Consider the following 21663-nt stretch of genomic DNA (forward strand, 5'->3'; position numbering starts at 1 on the left):
GTAAAGAGTTTCCATATGAGTTTTAATGGGGAGTGAGGTGATCATGAATTCTTGGAGAGATTGATCTGCTAATCACACACTTTAAGGGGGGGTAAATGTACTTTATCCATATATATTTTTTAATATAAAAATATATTTTACAAAATATTTTTTACTATAAAATGAAAGCTATATATCTAATCAAGTTGTGTTCCAAATTTAAAGTTGATATCACAAAAAGTTCCTATTGAGATTTTGTTTAGGCGTTATCCCAAAAATAGCCACCGTGTGCCATTGAATTCCATTGAATTTAATTGTTTTAATTGTTAATTAACAAATTAATAAATTTCTATCCAAATATCACTTCTGTCACTAAATATGGAACACTGAGACTCAGACCTTTCTGACAATATGTATTTTGTCAAGATTAGAAAAGGTTTTGATAATAAATTATGAAAGATGATGTCCAAAAGGGGAGGGGCCTAATAAAAAAAAATACTGTTTCTATGGTAACGCAACGACCAATTTCAAAACGGTTTTCACAGGATGAATTCTGAGTTCGTAAACTTTCAAATGATACCTAATTTATGATAACTACTAAAATATGTGATATAATAATAATAAAAAAACAGCGCTAAAATATCTATTTAGGAGTCTTGGACCTTTCCAACGATATATAGTTTGTCATGACTAGATTAGGATTTAATAGTAATAGAGTGAAGTAAATTTAGGTTGCCCGTTAATTTAGGTGACAGTTAAGGGGTTAAAGCCTACACTTTGTGTAACTTCTTCATTCTGACACTTTCACTTCTTATCCAAAAATATCCTTGGTCTGTCAAAATAATACTGAAAAACCTGCGCTAAAATAAGCTGTGGACCAAAAAAAAAAAAACCTCTAACCTTGGACAGAAACGCGCTTACTGTACACAACACTGCAAATTCAACAAAATTCAAGTTAGGCTTTCAAGGAATCATTTTGTATTCATCTGTGCAACACGTACTACTTAAATTTTCTTACAATATGTCCAAAAAATAATGTCATTTATTATCTAGTTTGAATTAATGAAAGATTGGATAGCATAGTTTCAAATAGATTTTCTGCTCATATTTTTAATGTTGTTGTAGTCAAGACCAGCTTACTTGAGTCGGAGTCCATGACAAGACCATTAATATATTGTCTTGCATCCCCCTTTTTGGGAAAAAAAAAAGACAACAAGCGTTCGCTATGTTAAACAGTGGTGTGTGTATTATGTAATACTTGTGCAAATGAAATATTGAAATTATCTACTGGTAATTAATGAATTATAATGGGAGCGGATAACTAATCAGACGTCCTCAATATTGTAACACCCGCAGGCTTTCGTCATTTTCTAATCTGTGTGTAAAAGAGATCTGTGTGTACATAAAATACTACAGTCACATTATTTGATGAATAATGGCAATGCAGATTTGTATTATACTCTTAATTAAATTTTTATATTTAAAAAGTAAAAAAAAATATATACACTGTAAAAAAATATATTTTCAAGATTTGTTATCACTACATTTTTTCTTTTGTCAAATCAACTTAAATAATTTATTTAGTTCAGATAACTTATTATGATTAAATCAAACTCCTTCATTGTATTAACTCACTTTTTCCAGTTCAATCAACTTAAAGTTTTAAGGCAACCAGGTTACTTAATTTTTTTAAGTTAAACCAACAATGTCTTTTACAGTGTATTTTTTTAATTATTATAATCTAATTTGAATACAAATGTTTTCAAAATTAGAGCTGTCCTGGCTCCCATCTTAACCATATTTGTATAAAACGTCTTAAATGTATGTAGCCATTTCTAAAAATCCCAAACGTTTAAAAAAATGTTGTTGTTTTTTTTTTTTTTGGATGGAATTGACATTTGCTGACATTATCGTAGTTTTAACCAATTTCAGCCACAGTAAAAGCATAGATGTCCTTTTTTCACATTATATCAACAGTATTCACTAAAATATTCAAACATAGAACCGATTGTTGCCTACTGACAAAAACACTTGCTAAATTTCAGCAAAATTTTCAATATCATTCATTTCAAAATGTCTAATTGTCATGTGACTAATCAGTCTGTTGCCATGTGTTTATTTATGCACTCTTCTAAATGAAGTTTATTAGTGACCTGGAGCTATTAGGAATTGTGAACAATAGAATACTTGGGCTTGTCTCTCATTTTGGCTGTTATGACGCTTTTCTTTTAGTCCTATGACTAAGAAGAACAGCGAGGGAAGATTCAGTTCAGTCTGTCATGTTTCCTATCAGTCGCTGATAAGTATCATCCGTTGCATTAACATATCCACTAAGCCTGTGTCTTAAAGGGATACTCCACTTTTTTTGGAAATAGGCTCATTTCACCCCCCCCCCAAACCCCCCCCCCCCCCCCAGAGTTAAACAGTTGGATTTTACTGTTTTCGAATGTATTCAGTCGATTTTTTTGATATTTAGAAGAATATCAGTAAACCGACAGTTTCTGGTCTCATTGACTTCCATAGTAGGAAAAAAAATATACTATTGAAGTCAATGAGACCAGACACTGTCTGTTTACTGATATTCTTCTAAATATCAGAAAATCGGCTGAATGGATTCGAAAATGGTAAAACTCGACTGTTTAACTCTGGGGGAATGGTAAAATGAGCCTATTTCCAAAAAAAGTGGAGTATCCCTTTAAGAACTAGTTTGACCAACTAACAGTCAGACAAGGTGATCAGTCTTAGAATGATTATCTTTTTATGTAACCGACTTTAAAAAGTTTGGAACCGTTTTGAAGAAAAGATAATCAGATGACTTGGCTAGGTTTTTTAGGAGATCTTTGTTTTGTAGAGGATTTCACATGTGAATTATCTGAGTTTCATGTCAATACATGAGTCATAAAGTTTCCCTTGTATCGTCCAGCAAGGAAAAATACATGACTCGGCTGTCTAAATTTCCTGCGTAAGGGTTGGTCCGGCCCTCAGTCACATGCACAGTCAAGTCACGCTCTTTTGTTTCCACATTCAGGCTCAGCACAACAAAAGCTTGACAGTTCCTCAGTCCAAATGCAGACCCTTGACCTTTGTAACGCTTTGTATCAGTTGCCATTAAAAAAATTAAGTTGTTGATCTTAAAATCAGTAAGTCGTAGTACAATATGTGAGTTTGATTACATCAATTGTAAGTTCAGACTGGGTGGAGGAGAGGCGGTTGTACAGAACTCTAGTCACATGACTGCTGAACTGACGAAATAGCTGAGGAATGCACACATCTGGTTTCTGTGAGACTCCTTCACGATGAGTGACGTGGGTTTATATGATGGATTTTCTTTTTTTTTTTTGCACCAAATAAAGTGAAATGTAACCCCACCAATACAACTAAAAAGGGAAGCAAGAAACCTGATTTTGAGGAACTTTTAGCTTTAAACATCAGAATAATAAATACTTTGTATGACTGAGTTGGACTTCCTAAACTCTTGTTCCCAATGTTTCCTTGCGCTTGTTTGCAGGTGCATGGCCAGCACTGTATCTGGTATGGTGAATGTGGAAACTCCACTCTAGAGGGCAAGAAGTTAAACTGCAATTACACAGGCCCTCCTAAACCTTTACCTGATGAAGGACTGGAACTGCTACAGGTGAGAGGACCTTCACCTTTACAACTGTTGGACTGCTCTTCATGATGTGTCGTAGTGTTTAGAAGGGATGACGAATCCTTGCCCTGATTAGAAACATGCTAGCAACAGGTAAAACATCCTAGAAATGTTTTGAACATTTTCAAAGAAAAATATTTAAACAACCCCACCTCGGTCTGACTTCATAATAAACAGTAACACTAGGCTATTTTCAAGCTGAACCAAAAGTGATGCATTTTAACTTAAAGTATTATTTTCACAGCATTAAAGAAAATCAAATGAGCCTATTTCATTGCTTGTGTGTGTGTGTGTGTGCGTGTGTGTGTGTGTGTGTATATATATATATGTATATGTTATGTGTATATATATATCAGTGTATTATGCTTGTACTGTAAGTGACGAGCAAAACAGACAATAAAATATTTCATTGCAATTATTTATTTGACAATTTATTGTCAGAACAAAATTCACTATCGTGACTGGCCTAACGAGACTTTTTTTTTTTTTTTTTTTTAAATGTTCTTCCTATTCTATATCTCACATGTCAAACCACACAGTGACGCATGTCGAATACAATTCATTAAATGAATTGTCATCAAAAGCAATGATTCATGGTAAAATATCACAAAAATAGACACTGGTCATGTTTTACCCCAAAATCTAAAAGAAAAAAGAATTTCGGTAACACTTTAGAATACGGTTCCTTCGTTAATGAATAACTACTCAAGAACCAATGAGTAACACAATATTAACAATCTAGTAACTATTATTAACTAACAACAAACTCTGATTAACGAACTAGTAGGTAATAGCGCACAGATGAAAGTGGTAGTTCACTATTAACTAATCAATAACTACTATTTTTTTAATGCTTCCCAGAGAACTACCGAAAAAGTTTATTAACAATCTAGTAACTACTCTTAACCTAAAAAAAATCTGATTAACGAATTAGTAAGTAATAGCACAACAGATGAAAGTGGTACTTCATACTTCTATGGGAATTACTAATTATTTGGATTCGTATTATAAAGTGAAGATCATTGGAACTAACTAGTAATGACTCAAGTGTTACTACATGATCTAATCATGACTTGTGCAACCAAACACTAAAGTCATTGCAAGCGTTTGAGATTTTTAGAAAATTTCTTTAGAAGTATGTAGTAACACTTGAGTCATTACTAGTTAGCTCCCATGATCTTCACTTTAGAATATGGATTCAAATAATTAGTGATTCCCATAGAAGTATGTAGTAACACTTTCATCTCTGCACTATTACTTACTAATTTGTTAATCAGAGTTTTTTGGTAACGCTTCTTTTTACAGTCCAGTTACCCATGTGAATACTATGTACTTATTTTAGTAACTACAATTACTTGGTAATAACTAGTACTAACCCTGAACCTTTACCTTATATTAGCCAGCACTTTCTAGGTAAGTACACTGTAAGTACTGTACCGTAAAAGGAAGCGTTACCCGTTTTTTTTTTAGTTAAGAGTGGTTACTAGATTGTTAACTTTTTCAGTAGTTCTCTGGGAAGCATTAGTAGTTATAGTAGTTATTGATTAGTTAATAGTGAACTACCACTTTCATCTGTACGCAATTACTTACTAGTTCGTTAATCAGAGTTTCAAATCAGAAACTCGTTAATCAGAGTTGTATATATATTTATTTATTTTTTTTATTTATTTATTTTTTCTCAGGAGCTCTGTCCTGGGCTGGTTTATGAGGACAACAAGGTTTGCTGTGACACGCAACAGCTCACGACTCTGAAGAGCAATATCCAGATCCCCCTTCAGTACCTGTCGAGGTATGGCTGAAATACCTCTATGAAGATACATATACAGTGCGCAGTTTTGTGAATCAGAAACAGAACAGTGACCCATTATTGAGTCAAGCAGGTTATTGATTAATTTTCAGTTGAAACCAAACATGTACTTGCTTGACACAGTTTACATTGGGAGAGTCTCCCAGTTTATGGCAGCAATATAATATGCACTTCATAACAGCTTTAACTTGTCCCTGTTTTTGTGTGCCAGGTGTCCAGCATGTTTCTTCAACTTCATGACCCTGTTCTGCGAGCTCACCTGCAGCCCCAGACAGAGCCAGTTCGTCAATGCCACACAGTTCTCTGCAGACCCGCAGCTAAACAAAACCAATGTGCTGAAGGTGTCCTATTACATCAGTCAGACCTTTGCCAATGGTAAGAAACTAGAGAAGATCCCAGATTTACTGATGCTTCAGATGCTTTATTCATAACATCAGAACGTGACTTACTTCAGTAAAGCCCTCCATTCAGAAATGGTGCGGATCAATGAGAACACTTAGTCCTCATTTCTAACAATGGGTCCTAAACTGCTTTTAAAACGCGATGAGATTAGAAAACCATCTTAGTTTTGTTTCCCAATCTTTGAACTTTTGTTTTTATTAAATTCTCCATACTACTAATACTATGACTAATAGTTTTAATAATAACAATAATAATAATCCTTTTTTCAAAAAAATATATCTATTAGTATTTGCAGTAGTAAAATATTATTATTTGTTAATTATAATAATTATTATTATTAGTGGATACAATTATTATTATTATTATTATTATTATTAGTAATAGTATTTACCTACTACTACTACTAATAATAATTATTATTATTATTATTTATAATTATCTGTTAATATTAATGATATCAAAAATTCATTCATTGTTGATATTATTTATTATCATACATTAATAATAATTGTGGATAAAATTAGTTTTTAGATATTTTTATAATTATTTTTCAATACTACTACTACTACTTCTAATGTATAATATTTATTATAACAATAATAATGTAAAATAATATTAATAACAAAAATGATTAATAACAAAATACTGTTATTTTACTGTTGTGGATAAGATGATGATTGTTCTTATTTTTATTATTATATAATAAATAGGCATGCATGCATGTATGGTGTTCTGAGTTGTCCAGTCTTAAATATTAGCTCATTTCAGGACTTTTTTCCAGTTAATTTACATTTCAAAGCATTCTTTGGTCACTCTGGATGTGTTCTTCTGCTCGCTTGTGAAAGATCCCTCGCTCGATCCTGACCTGGAGCCAGATAAAGCACCAGCGCTCTGACTTTCATAAAACATGCTTTTTGCTTCAGGCAAAAATACAAAACTCAGAGTATTGAGTGATGCAGATAAAGCATATCTGCACTCTGCTTCACTCTATACTCTGTTCTGTATGATTGTGAAGTGATACAAATGTCCCAGCACTGTTCTATTAAATTACTCGGCCAATCAAATTAGAGAACTGTAATTGTAACTGTTGTATAAAATCTTGTAGGTAACCATTTATTTGACATCTCTCTACAGCCATGTATGACGCCTGCAGTGACGTCCAGGCTCCCTCCAGCAACATTAAAGCCCTCAGTCTGCTGTGCGGGACAGACGCCAGCGAGTGCACTCCCCAGAAATGGATCAAGTACATGTTTGACATCAAAAACGGCCAGGTCCCCTTTGCTATTGAGCCGGTTTTCTCAGGTACAAGCACACATAAGCACTTTATAAGCTTCGGCATTGTTACTTGAAGTAATCCTCTAATTTTATTTCTTTCAAACACCTATATTGTGACTCCATATCTGTTTCGCGTCCATGAAGCTTATATTCTCGAGATTGATTTTGGTGTTGAAAATGTTTGGTGTCCCCAGATGTACCCACCATGAGCATGACTCCCATGAACAATGGGACGTTTAACTGTACGCAGTCTCTGGATGACGGCTCAGGGCCCTGCTCCTGTCAGGACTGCAGTAAAGCGTGTGGTCCCACTCCCGTGCCTCCTCCGGTCCTTCCTCCCTGGACCATCCTCGGCCTGGACGCCATGACCCTCATCATGTGGTGCTCTTATATAGCCTTCCTCTTCATCTTCTTTGGAGTCGTGCTGGGAGCGTGGTGTTACAGGCAAGTTACAGATTTGTGAGGGACAATTCCTTAAAACAATCCGACTTTGCATATTTGCATGGTAAAACACAAAACGACACACCCAGTGATTTTGTTTCAACCAAAACTCAATTGCAAAAAAAGTCTGATGATGGCGAAAGGGAAACCAGTGAGTAAAGTCACAACATATCACAGTTTTGTATGCTGCAAACTGAACATAAAAAAAAATAAAATCACAATATAATCATGACCTAGAAGTATCAATTTGATATATTGCCAGGTCTCCGCTAATTCCCATTCTTAGTAATTATTAGTCAGTAACAGTGTCAGTAGCGCATTATAAGTAATGTGAGTTACATAATCGGATTGGATTTTCAAACATCTCCCGTCCCACTCCCACAAAAAAAAATACTGTCCCGTCCCAATCCCGGAAGATTTTCTTTTTACCGGAATCTGTCAGTTACAAAAAAATAACTAAAACTGGGTGGTTTAGGTGACGTGTGTACTCGCAAGGTCTCTCTCTCGCTTTCTCTCTCTGCCTTGTGTGCGTGCTAGGTGGTTTGAAGCACAATCTCTGTCTCGCGTGTACGCTCGCTCAAGAATCCGGGAGAATTTAACTAATTTGCGCCATAACTACTCTATCACGAGTGGCTCAACAGGTAGATATCTAGGTAGATGTATACAGGGTTCCTACGCAGTTTGGAAAAGTATGGAATTTGATTTGAGTAATTTCCAGGTCTGGAAAAGTATGGAAAAAGTAAATCACAGTATGGAAAAATATTGATGTTTCCAGACTATTGTACCCATTTCGTTTTCTAAATATAAAATTAATCACTTCTAAATGTATATAATATGCAATCGTCTTTTTCATGGCATTTGGATTAGGCTGCCAGCGAGCGCTGCCTAAAGATCGTTTTTACACTTGATCTGCCAGAGTCTAGGTCTGCAGTGATTGGTTGTTACGTTGTTAGGCAGCAGTTGCCATCACAGCGCCCCTACCTCAAACAGAGTTTTACTAAACATCTTTGACTTTGACATCTTTGACTAAACAACTAAACATGACTTTAGCTCTATTTTCTAATTTTCTGGTTATTTGTACATGAACATCCCTTCTGTTCCTGTAGGGGTTTACAGTTATTTAAATTTACAAAATTACAAAAATGAACAACATTGCACTGTACAAATGTACAAATTTAACATGATAGCATACACATTTTGACTCAGAGTGTAACATACTTGTCGGTGCTGATAGCATTGTGGGTAAGTGCGTCACCATGTAGCGCCGTTGTGAGACGACCACCATTCGACCAGAAAGAAATCATATAACCATTCCAATAACTCCAAAGCTGTTCAGCTACAAAACCTGCATAGTTCCCCTTTAAATATGGTCGTAAAAATCTGTATGAGGTCTGGAAATTTGAGTCTGGAAAAGTATGGAATTTTGAAATGGAAATTGTGTAGGAACCCTGTGTATAGAAAAACTCATCTTCCAGGCATTTGACTGGCCAGGTTGACACTTCAGCGTGAGAAATTGGGGGTGAGCGTGTTAAACCAATCAAATGTGTGTGTCTCACGGCCAAAATATATATAGCTATATTACAGCCACCAACTGCTACAGGAGAGCATAAAGAGATGTGGCAAATATAATTTAGTTTAACATGTATTTATAGAAACTGTATATTTGTATATAAAGTTGGGTATCATAGTTTTATTACGATTCCCAGTCCCTCCCGCTGACTTTTTTTTTTTTTTTCTGTCCCGTCCCAATCCCATGATACATAGTGATTTTGTTTCACATCCTGCGGTATTCCTGTGACCCACGGGATTCCCGAAAAAATGCCTGCCTCTATTACTTACTTGCGTAACTTTTGGTGTGAAAGGACCTGAACATTTGCCAAAACATTTTTAATTATTAGGGCTGTCAGTTAAAGTGTTATTAACGGCATTAACACAAACCCATTTTAACGGCGTAATTTTTTTATCGCACGATTAACAGTCTTTTTGGCCTAGCAAACTTTGTAGTTTTTTTCACATGCTTTTGCAACAGGATGCAGCATACGCACGCTGCGCTATAAAACCCGTTTATTTCAGTGGCTTGCTTTGCGCGAGGACCTTTTGTACATTTTGTCGACCAAAGCGCAAGCGGATCTAGCTAGACCGTAAACAAAACAACAGGCACGCCACACACACTTGCTTGGGCTTGCGAGCCGGCCAAATAGTTGGTTAACGTTGCGTTTTGAGTGGATGACGAGTGAAATGGATGCCAATAAGATTCTGAATGGAAAGTTTACTTTTAAAAAGTTGCCAAATGGTTCAATTGACAAGACCAAAGTGATCTGTGTGTTTTGTCGTTGTGAACGGAGCTATTATCATCGCAGCACGTCCAGTCTGAAATACCGCTTGATGATGGCCAAACACACACACACACACACACACACACACACACACACACACAGTGTAGAGAATTCTCCACCCCCTCGTCAATATCAGGACCTCGTCAGTATTTCTTTCACCCTTTTATTGATGGACAGTGTTGCATTGTGTGAGAGATTATTTGATCCAAGTGAAAATTGAAACACCGTATATGCCAACGTTGTTTTCAATAAGAAAACATTTGCACAAAGCAAGCCGATCCTTGCAAGCCTTTTCCATGTTGACAAGTAGGGTTGGGTATCGTTTGAATTTGAACAATTCTGATTCCGATTCCGATTCCTTGTTTTGATTCCGGTTCCCAACGATGCTCGATTCCGATTCTTTTAAGAGGCAGGGTCAAAAAAGTTTAGCTAACCAACGGTCTTTCTTAAGGAAATAATCCTTTCTGAAGGGAATACTCCTTTTGTCACAAATTTTGCATTTTGCAGAGATTTCGTTATTTTTAGAATAGTGAAGCCACACTTTGGACCGCCCACGTAAGCTACTCATGTTCGACTGGCGTGGTTATGCCAACACTTCCGGTAGACGCTTCTTCCTTGGTGTTGTTCAGCGGTTTCTTCTTCCGCTCGGCGGACTGTGAATATCGAAACTAGGAATCGAAATTTTAACTTTTGAGCGATTCCGGGAAAAACGAAAAGTTAGTCCCGGTTCCAATCGATACTCGATTCTCGATACCCAACCCTATTGATAAGTGCATTAAAATGAGAAAAAATAATGGGACAAAAAGAAATCAAGAGACATTTAGAATAGATTAAAATGTGCGATTAATCGTGAGTTAACTACGGCATTAATGCGATTAATCGCGATTAAATATTTTAATCATTTGACGGCACATTATTATTACTACAAAACAAGCAATCCTACATCCAGGTGAAAAAAGGTAACTGTAAAGTCAAGTGGAGTCACCTTTAGTTATAAAGAACTTTTTACAATACAGATTGTTTCAAAGCAGCTTTACAGAGATAACAATAAAATAATGCAACAAAGATTGTTTCTAGAAGAAAAGGGCGTCATAGTCAAGTTCAGAGAAGGTTCATTTTTGTTGTAAAATAGTTTTTTACATTTAATTCATTCACTCTAGAGAAAACCGTAATGTTATCGGTAACGAAATGCATGAAAGTAATGAGATGTGTGACTTTCCATAAAAAGTAACTGGATATCCATCATTCAGTCCAGGTTTGTTTTGTTGCGTGTATTTTTTAGTTTATTGGTTTATTTATTTATTGATTCATATTGTATTTATTTTTCCTTCATCTAAATACAGACGGAGGATGGTCACATCTGAATATGGGCCTATTCTTGACAGCAACCAGGCCTACTCTGTGAACTCTGATGGCACAGATTTTGTAGGTATGTAAATTATAATTATTTAAAGTTATTTTAATACGTTTTCCGATATATATATATATATATATATATATATTTTTTTTTTTATTTATTTTTTTTTTTGTATTTGAATGCTGTGTTGCGTGAATATTACGACACTTGTAAACAAAGCTTTGTTTACAAAATAATTAATAGGTTAGCAATTAAATGTTAGATCGCAACCGTGGAAACGTTTGTATTCGTGTTGAATGAGAGAGGTACATGAACCCATACACTTAAGCCATTGGTCGGCTTTGTTTTCTGTTTTGTCAGCCCGCTTATCGCATATGAATTTTGTGTGAACTAAATTCACACATCACCTTTAACATCCGCCAAAATGATCACTTAGCACGTTTCCTCACTGAATGTGGTCCTTATTTCTTAGATGAAGCTACTTGCTGCGAGACGTTGGGCGAGCGATTCGAGAACATGCTACGTGTTGTCTTCAGCAGCTGGGGCTCGCTGTGTGTCCGCCAGCCCTTGACTGTGATCCTGGCCAGCATGGTGCTGGTGTCCATCTGCTCAGCGGGACTGTCCTACATGCGCATCACCACCAACCCGGTGGAGCTCTGGTCGTCTCCCAGCAGCAGGGCCAGGCAGGAGAAGGACTATTTCGACCAGCACTTTGGACCTTTTTTCCGCACTGAGCAGCTCATCATCACCACCTCGTGGAATAATTCGGGGTACTTTATCCCCCAGTCTGGAGCACCCATCCACTTCTCCCCCATGCTGGACATATCACTCCTCCATCAGGCAAGTCAACAAGTAGTACTGTGTAATATAGCTGCGTGATTAATCGGTAAAAGATTGCGTTCTCGATTCAAACACTCACGCGATCTTATTCCTCAATGACGATTCATCAATTGTGTCATCAAGTGCGAACATTCAGTTTTGCGTCTGCATTGCGGCTGAGCCAGAGAGAGCAGTTGTCATGTTTGGGTATGAAGTATCATCATTTCTGTTTTACAATCATTTAAATGATCACAGAAGATGAAATGTATAGTTCAGATATAAACACTGATGTCTACGAAAGCGATCAGAATAGAGAAAATCACCCTTTGATGCTTCAAATAAAGATTGTATGAATTACATCGTTGCATCAGTAGGTGGCGACAAGCGACTGTTTAAAAATGTATTTGTCGTTGAATATTTCATTCAAGAAGTTCTTAGAAAAATGCAGCAGCTGATTAATCAAGTAATGAAACGAGTGAAAACGTAATGAGAGAGTCATTGAATTGTTCAATCAAACTGATTTTTTAAAATAAAAAGTAGTTGATAAATTGAGCGCAGCAATTAATTTTGTCAGAAGCTCTACTAAATTACTTGTTATTTTGTTTAGTCGTTTATTCAGTCATCTCTATTTTAAACAAAAAATTGTGATCCTCAATTTATCCAGAATCGTGCAGCTCTGATGATGGTGAATCTGTTAGGAAAAGTTTAAATAACTGACCAATCAAGTATAACTTGAAAGCCCACTTGATTAGATTTGATATGTTAAAATCTAATGTAGGAGCCTGTCACAGTGACATTCAAGGGTTTTGCTCAAGTGACCAAATGCTTTTAAAAACAGTAGGTTTTACTGTCTGTTTTTAGAATTTAAAGGTGCCATCGGTAAAAAAAAAAATCAAATCATACTCCATATTCCATACCAGATGGGGGCAGTATACCTCCAGAAAGTGAGTTGTGCTGCGTCCGCGCACACTCTCACGTCTTCAAACAACACAAACGAGCGCTGTTTTGCTCTCTCTCCCTCGCGCATATTAATCAAATCAATTGACACGATAGTAAAAGGTTGGAAGACCGCAGTTTCACGTGGAGCATTTGGAGATTTTTAGAGATTAGAGACTCAATGAACTAGGGCTGGGGTAAACGATTATTAACTAAACGATTAGTTGGGCGATTATTTTATCGATTAGTCGACTAATCTAATGACTAATTGGACGACTAATACAAAGAATATTTTTTCTGCTGCTCAATTAATAATAAAAAAAAAACAATATCTCAAATAAATACTAGCTTACTGAATCAAGATACTATAAGCTGGCTAACGTTAGTCTAATGTTAATGTTAGTCTAACACCATCATTATAACTCTACAACCGCCAAAACCGTGTTATTAAAATATTTTTTACAAACATTTTTTATCATAGAGAATGTTTAAATATTAATATCAGCTGAGGAGGGAAACGGAGGCGGAGTTAGTGGTGCGATCGGAGGCTGCTACTGTTGGAGATGAATCGGGAGAGGTTTGTGCACCTACTGATCAGAGCGCGGAGACACGGAGTAATGCCTTGTTTATACTCGACACGTCCGCACGAGCGCGAATGTGCGCACGGCAAAAATGACGCGTTGGGTGCGCAAGACCAGGAAGACTGTGGCTGGCTGTGTGTATGCCTTTTTTTTTTGTAACAGCGCACCCGGCGCCGCGTCCGGAAACGACTTCAAGCCGAATCTGCCCGAGCTTGTACGTCTTACCACACCAGCACCCAGTTTGCGCATCTAAATTGCAAATTTTTTTTCTTAAGGGTTTGTTTACTGTGTGTGATTCATTTAATGGATAGCACATTCACTTCTAGTTGTCTTCGTCCTCTATTCTGCAATGTTTCGGTCTCCCACGTGAGTGTGGCAAGCTGTACCGCCAGGAACATGCAAAAAATAAATAAATAAAGAAGTGTCGACGCAAAAATATGACGTCGACGCAATTTTGACGTCGAATCATCGACGCGCCGCTACAGCACTACAATGAACAACATCTCAACACTAAATTATAAAGGCCGTCTCATAGACGCCTATGCAGTTCAACGATATGGGAAAATAAAAGTCCGGGCTATTATTTGAAGTTTTACGGTATTCGTTTTGTTTATATTACATTTTTATTGCCAGTTTGAATTAATTTGACAGACAGCATTCCCTGATGTTGACTAAGCTAGTGCCATTCAGAGCTGCCAACTCTCACGAATTCACCATGAGAAAAGGACACGGAGACCGACAGATTAGACATAGCAGGTTAGTTATGATATATAAAAAAATCTCAGCTCTCAGATTCTGTCAATTTTATTACGCAATTCAAAAAATAAATACAGTATTGGCGCTTTACACGACAGATCCCTAACGCACGTGAACCGATCATCTCTACTAGCTAATGGTAAAAGAACACGAACACTGTTGAAAGATAAAGTATGCTACAACTTACCAAAATGTATTCCTCATGCATAATATCGACCAATCATTTATTGAACTCTTCCCTGAACTGAAATGTAGTAATTGGCTGTATTTCCACACGACTGACATCAGGTTCAAGTACACACAAGCCCTGCGAGTTACTCGTGTATTGCAGTTTGGCTGTTGGTTATGTTGCCCGCCCGCATACCGCCTCCCATGGCCGAAACTGGTATTATGACACCTGCCAGGCTGGGGCTAGTAATTTAGCATGCTAATTCAGGTTAATATCTCTGCAGCACTATAACTTGTCATTTTTTTATGACATCATCAACCTTATTTCTTCTCATTCTTTTGATGCATTTAGCTCATTTTTTGGATTTTTTTTTAACCTCAATTCTTACACATGGCACCTTTAAGTTACATGTATGAAATTTGAGCGATTAGCCTTGGAGATTTGATGTTTTGTTAATATTTTCAGTGTTTTTGCTCTATCATTCTCTCTGTTTCCATGTAGGTGTTGGATCTCCAGACAGAAATAACAAATCTAACAGCTGAGTATAAAGGAGAGACAGTGACTCTTCAAGACATCTGTGTTTCTCCACTGGCTCCTTATAATGACAACTGTACCATCCTGAGTGTGTTAAACTACTACCAGAACAGCCATGAAGTCCTGGATCATGTGAATAAGGACGAGTTCGAGATCTACTTCAACTACCAAACTCATTTTCTGTATTGTGTCAGGTGAGCTTTTCTGGTTTGTTTGATAGTGATGTATTTTTGTAAGTCAACTCTGAACAGCATCGCCCCGTTTCCCTTGACGAAAACAATAAGCTTTCGGATTATCGCAGAAAATAAGCTCTTTGACCAACAAAAGTTTATGATTCTTAATGTTTTGTTAATTATGATAATCTTCACAAATGAACAACTTTAATGAATTTTGCACTTTAACAAAGTGCAATCGGCAGAAGTAAAAAGCTAAACGTAGGCTTTAATCGGATTACACTATGGTCACACAACTTCAACATTACGTGTCAGACAACTCGTTCAGTCATTAACATTATCCCTGAAAGTTTGAGTTGGAATAGTTTGCCATTATATACACGAGGATGCTAAATTGTTTCTGGGATTTAGCCTTCGATTTAGTCTCTCTTATCTTTTGCTTTTGGTCCTAGTTCTCCCACGGCCCTGGATGACACAAGCCTCCTTCATGACCCCTGCATGGGTACATATGGTGGCCCAGTTTTCCCCTGGCTTGTTCTTGGTGGATATGAGGGTGAGTTTGACAGGACTGAACATAAAGACAAAAGAACAGACATGTCCGTTATCTTAAAGTCCCTCTGTGTTGAAAATCAAGTTTTAAATGTCTGTGGTGTTTTTAATGTTATTTAAGCCAACCATGTGCAAATTCTCAAGTCAACACCATTGCTGAGTATTTTCTCCTTTAAACTGCAGTGAACCAAAAACACGGTTTGAAATCACTGCTGTTTCTGATGTCACAAACTACTAGACTACAGGGAGACTTTAAATTTGTAACATACCTTACTTAAAAATTGGGGTTGGAGAATATTTTTAATGTTTTAAAGTTATTATTATTTTTACAATTATTTGAGAGCCTGGTTAAAACTAGACCATTCTCAGTTGTAAGTGAGTTATGGTCTTTCAAAGCGTTATAGACAAATCATTTCCAGAGGGGCGTCACCAGCAGACGTTGCGGGTAGACCTAAAACCAATCAGAGTGATGAAGGAGATGACGAATGCAGAGCGTGGCCGGCGGAGAAACATCTCCGAGTGTTGTTCTTTGCTCGGTTTTTAACAAAAAGGAAACGTTCAAATCGCTTAAAACAAACGCGATAGCTGATTCAAACGAGTGATGTTCGACGACGGCATCCATCTTTGTAATGTTAGCCACAAAATCTGCTTCAAAATCCCAGCGTTGTCGTCATCGTGTAAAGCCCGCCCCAACGATTCTGATTGGTGCCGCGATTTCGACGGATTGGAAATGGGCTTGAATGAGCTCTCTGCCAGACTAACTTTCAGAGCAAATCTAAATTTGCCGGAAGTTGGCTGGGTTTTCCCAGGCTAATTATTTGATCAGAATATAGGGAAATAGTAAAATTATGAACTGCAGTATTATAATTTAAAATAACTCTTTTCTATGTGAATATATTTTAAAATGTAATTTATACCTGTGGTCAAAGCTGAATTTTCAGTATCATTATTCCAGTCTTCAGTGTCTCATGATCCTTCAGAAAACCATTCAAATATGCTGGTTTGATGCTCAAGTAACATTTCTTATTATTGTTTTTATTATTATTAATGAAATCAGTTGACTTTGCTGTCACTTTTAATCAATTAAATGCATCCTTGCAAAAAAGTACTAATCTTTTTTTTTTTTTTTTTTTTAAATTGACACCAAACTTATAAACTGAAGTGTATATAATATAATTATATTTACTAGTCGGTACTCCATAGCAGTACTGGTAAAATTTCAATACTGGTTTTCGGTACTATAGCAATAGCTGTTGTAACTATTGTTTTTATTTTACTGTTTGAAAATTACAATACTAACGCATTAAATCAAGCATGTAGCCTTCAAATATTGTTATATTTAAGTAAAAATTGCATTAAAAGATTAAATCAAGTTAATGAAATGGAAAAACAAAGAAAGAAAAACGAAAAAAGAAAACCAGGTCTATTGCACATACTCTTTAAGACATAATGCACAGATCTATTTTGACATGGCAGATTTGTTTGTCCCATCCCTTGCTGTGGTTATCACTATATCAAACATTGCAATTTCAGATTCAGTCCCACGTTTTAATGTGGTTGTCACTAATTAAATTTTTGCAGTGTGTGTACAGCAGAGTGATGCCACAATACCTGGATATCTTGTATGTGCGTCTACAGTATATAATGTTGTTTTCTGTTTTGTCCTTTTTCATACATAGACAATGCCTACAACAATGCCACAGCTCTAGTGATCACATTTCCTGTCAACAACTACCTGAACGACACTGAAAAATTAGGCAAAGCTTTGGCGTGGGAGAAAGTGTAAGTGTGTTAAGCTACTATATGTTATGGATGAATAGATTTAGTGATTAAAAAACAACTACTATTAAAAAATATATAACAAGCGTTTAGGAGTAACTTTATTCATACCTCCACAGGTTTATCGACTTTGTGAAGAACTATAGCAACCCCAACCTGACCATCTCGTTCAGCTCGGAGCGCAGCATCGAGGATGAGATCGACCGCGAGAGCAACAGTGATGTCACCACCATCGTGATCAGCTACGTCATCATGTTTGTCTACATATCGCTGGCTCTGGGACACATCAATAGCTGCCGATCCTTGCTGGTAAGACCCTCACAACTCTCCATTCGGCGTGAAAGCCCTGATATTCTCAAACTTCATTTCGTTCTTCAAGGTAAAAAGAATTTGAAATAACTTTGCAGAGATGAACTGTTAGCGAACATCCCAACAACTCCCACACTGCCGATAACAGCTTTAGATGAATATACAATAACAAAATAAACGCACAATGAAGTGAAAAAACAATCTTATCATTGGCGTGGATGTGTGCACCAGCTCTGCAGCTCAACCCTTCAGTCAGGTCATGTTATTTGGATTTATATAGCACTTTGTACAACAGACTCCTGCTTGAACGTGAGCAGCTTAACAGTATTAAACTTGAAAAACTGTCAGTGTCGCTTTAAATTAGAAATACAACTTCAATTTCTCCAATAAAGCAGCTCTTGAGTGTCCATGTTTTGCGAAGTTCACATTAGCAAGCTGTTTCTACTGCCTAAACGAATTCTAAATTACATTTTTTTTTTTCCCAAAGTGATCTCACGCCAATTTTTTTTAAGTAAATCAGGGGCTTTAAAACTTTGTATTTCTTCAGACAATTGAATATACCATAACTTTATCTTCAGTGACACTTTAATAAACAAATGAATAAATTCCCCTTAGCTAATACTTTGCAACATAGTAGGGTTTTTCAGATTGCACTTCTCATTAAACATTTCCTGATGATTTACTCACCCAAGATGTTCGTGTGTTTCTTTCTTCAGTCGAGAAAGAAAAGTTTTTTTTTTTTTGCAGAAAACATTCCAGGATTTTTCAATGTGTAAAACAACCAGGGTCCAAATTGCAGTTTCAGTGCAGCTTCAAAGAGCTCTACAAGATTCCAGCTGTGGAACAAGGGTCTTATCTAGTGAAACGATCGGCCATTTTCTAAAAAAATTAAAAAAAATAAAAAAAAAACACCCACAAATGCTCGTCTTGCACGTCCACGACTTCACATCAACACTCCCATTTTTCCCGGGTTTCTCCCGTTTAGCCCTTTCTTCCGGACCCCTCCCGGTTTGTTATATCTCCCGGAAAACTCCCGTAATTTGCATGGCCCAAACTCCTTTATGAATAATCGAACCAATATGTTTGTCTAATGTTGACCAGTTGCCTGATTTGATTAAATGCATTATATTCACACAATCCACAGACCATTTACAATTTCAACCCGTTTGTCACCTCAACCTGGCAACCTATAACCCAGTTGCACAGTCGCGGAAAGCTCAACCCGAAAGCGAGCCGATTGACATGATGGCAGGTGAAGGCGGTGTCCCCGCAAAGAAACTGATATAGGCTAAAGTTAATGCGTTGCTTCAGGAAGAATAGGGATAGCACACAACTGAAGTTATTGCATGCAGAGGCTATACGGAGGTGATTGGCATCTCACAACTCGCACTTTATTCCCAAATCGAACTCGTGTACTCGTTACTCAAACAAAATAAGCTAAAAATTAGCATCAAACAGGAATTACCCGAATACATGGGGTGTTCGCATAGACCGTAAAAGGGGTGTTCGAGGCACACGGCACATACAATACAATACCGCCGACAGTTCAACAAGGAGCGCACAGCTCTTAAAGGGGCCGCACCTTATTTTGACCTCTAACCTGTAAGTTCCTATTGTCCACTATATGGAGAAAAATCCTGGAAAGTTTACCTCAAAAACCATAATTACTTTTTGACTGAAGACAGACATTACTACCTTCATCATCAAAATCATCAGGAAATCAATTCTGAAATGAACTAATCCTTTAATCCCAGGTTATCGTTGTTCTTAACTTTGCTTTTAACCCCGGGTAGAGAAATGTTTCACACTTTGTATTTTAGAAGTGGGGTTAGCACAGCTTTTAACCTGGGGTTTCACAAACCAGTCAAGTGATCCATTCAATGACACCGACGCCACAAAATAAGAATATTAACCCAGGGTTTAGGAATCTACAGTGTGAAGCGTCCGTTTATAAATAACCAGGATCAATTGTTACATGAGCAATGTAAAACATGAAGCAATTTATCCTGGGTTTAATGTTGACTATTTAAATTTTAAAAACCCTGCCATGCATTTATGGTTTTCTTTTCTTTGGCTGTTCTTTCTATGTGAGTGCTTGCACGTTCTCATCGTTTTATTTGAAATAGTGCTTTTTTTTTTATGTGTGGTACAGGTGGACTCCAAGATCTCTCTGGGCATCGCTGGTATCCTGATCGTGTTGAGTTCAGTGACGTGTTCTCTGGGTATCTTCAGCTACATCGGCATCCCCCTCACGCTCATCGTCATTGAGGTCATTCCCTTCCTCGTGCTGGCCGTGGGTGTGGACAACATCTTCATCATTGTGCAAACCTACCAGGTGCGTGGACCTCTAAATGTCCTGAGAGCAGATGTTGGCTCAAGCGTGACTCGTTCTGAGAAGTGCTGTGGTTGTTTTGTTGGTGTCGGTTGACTGATTGCTCTAAAATAACCCGGGCAAACATTTTTTAGTTCCTAAAAGTTTGGTTCCACTTCATCGTTCGTAAGCTTGTTGATGGTTGAGATTGTTTGCCTTCATAATAGACTTTTGTTTTCTTCAGAGAGATGAGCGAATGCCGGAGGAAGAGCTTCATCATCAGATTGGCCGGATCCTCGGAGATGTGGCTCCCAGCATGTTCCTCTCTTCCTTCTCCGAGACCGTCGCTTTCTTTTTAGGCATGTCAACCTGTAGTTAAATCTTTTACTGCTTACAAATGATTGTTGGATCGTATGATACAATACAATACAATAGAGCACATTTAAAAACAGCCAGGGCTGACCAAAGTGCTGTACAAAGCAGAAAGTTTAATGCACAGGACAATAAAAATAATCAATTAACAATCAGGGAGAATTAAAAGCAAGAGAAAAAGAGAAACTTTTTAAAAAGAGAAACTGAGGGAGCCAGTCTGATATAGTTCCAGTTTGATTCTCACTTCCCTTTCCAGATGCCTATAGTTTGTGTGTTTACATGTCCACAGGTGCTCTGTCCACCATGCCTGCGGTGAGGACGTTCTCTCTGTTCGCTGGTCTGGCCGTCTTTATTGACTTCCTCCTGCAGATCAGCTGCTTTGTGTCTCTGCTGGGCCTGGACATCCAGAGACAAGAGGTGAGAGGTCAAAGTTCACACCAGTTCTAACTGTGGGAGAATTTAAGGAATAGACGGACCTCTCAAGTGACGTTGGAAATGTCACACGTAACATCGGCGGCAAGAACCACCCCATTTGTTTACAAGAGGAGCTTGCATGCCGGATACAGACACGAAAGGACCAATTGTATTTATTTTTTATGCACTGAAACATATACTAATATACAGCAACAACCATTCGTTTTGGTCAGAGCTTTTTATCCACACTTTTAAACAATTCTTGCTGCCTACATATTACACGTGGCTTTCCCAATGTTTATACACTACTGGTCAAAAGTTTTAGATCATTAAGATTTTTTATGTTTTTAAATGAAGTCTCTTCTGCTTACCAAGGCTGCTTTATTTGATGAAAAAAAAATGACAAACAGTAATATTTTGAAATATTATGACAATTTAAAATGACTGTTTTCTATTTTAATAGAAATTTGAAAGCTGAATTTTCAACATCATTACTGTTGCTGATCACACATCAGTTTCCAGTGTCACATTCTCCTTCAGAAATCATGCTCAAAAAACATAAAATATTATTTTCAATGTTGAAAACAGTCGTGTACCATTTTTTTTTTCTCCCCAAAATTCTGTCTGTGATGAATAGAGAGTTCAAAAGAACACCATTTATTTAAAATATAATCTTTTCTAACATTATAAATGTCTTTACTGTAACTTTTGATCA

At 37.0% G+C, this 21663-nt stretch overlaps 1 protein-coding gene across 1 annotated transcript in view; it reads left to right on the top strand.

Moving 5' to 3' along the window:
• The window catches only part of npc1 (Niemann-Pick disease, type C1), a 33624-nt gene that overhangs the window by 1840 nt on the left and 10121 nt on the right, over positions 1 to 21663 (top strand). The window contains exons 2-15 of the mRNA XM_039651885.2: positions 3488 to 3613; positions 5311 to 5417; positions 5647 to 5810; positions 6972 to 7139; positions 7307 to 7556; positions 11233 to 11318; positions 11719 to 12086; positions 15009 to 15235; positions 15667 to 15767; positions 17443 to 17545; positions 17662 to 17851; positions 20004 to 20186; positions 20407 to 20521; positions 20824 to 20951. Coding sequence (XP_039507819.2) covers positions 3488 to 3613; positions 5311 to 5417; positions 5647 to 5810; positions 6972 to 7139; positions 7307 to 7556; positions 11233 to 11318; positions 11719 to 12086; positions 15009 to 15235; positions 15667 to 15767; positions 17443 to 17545; positions 17662 to 17851; positions 20004 to 20186; positions 20407 to 20521; positions 20824 to 20951 — 2316 coding nt within the window. The remainder of the gene's footprint in view (positions 1 to 3487; positions 3614 to 5310; positions 5418 to 5646; positions 5811 to 6971; positions 7140 to 7306; positions 7557 to 11232; positions 11319 to 11718; positions 12087 to 15008; positions 15236 to 15666; positions 15768 to 17442; positions 17546 to 17661; positions 17852 to 20003; positions 20187 to 20406; positions 20522 to 20823; positions 20952 to 21663) is intronic.

This window comes from Pimephales promelas, chromosome 5 (genome assembly GCF_988280905.1).
Source record: "Pimephales promelas chromosome 5, fPimPro1.hap1.1, whole genome shotgun sequence".
NCBI lineage: Eukaryota > Metazoa > Chordata > Actinopteri > Cypriniformes > Leuciscidae > Pimephales > Pimephales promelas.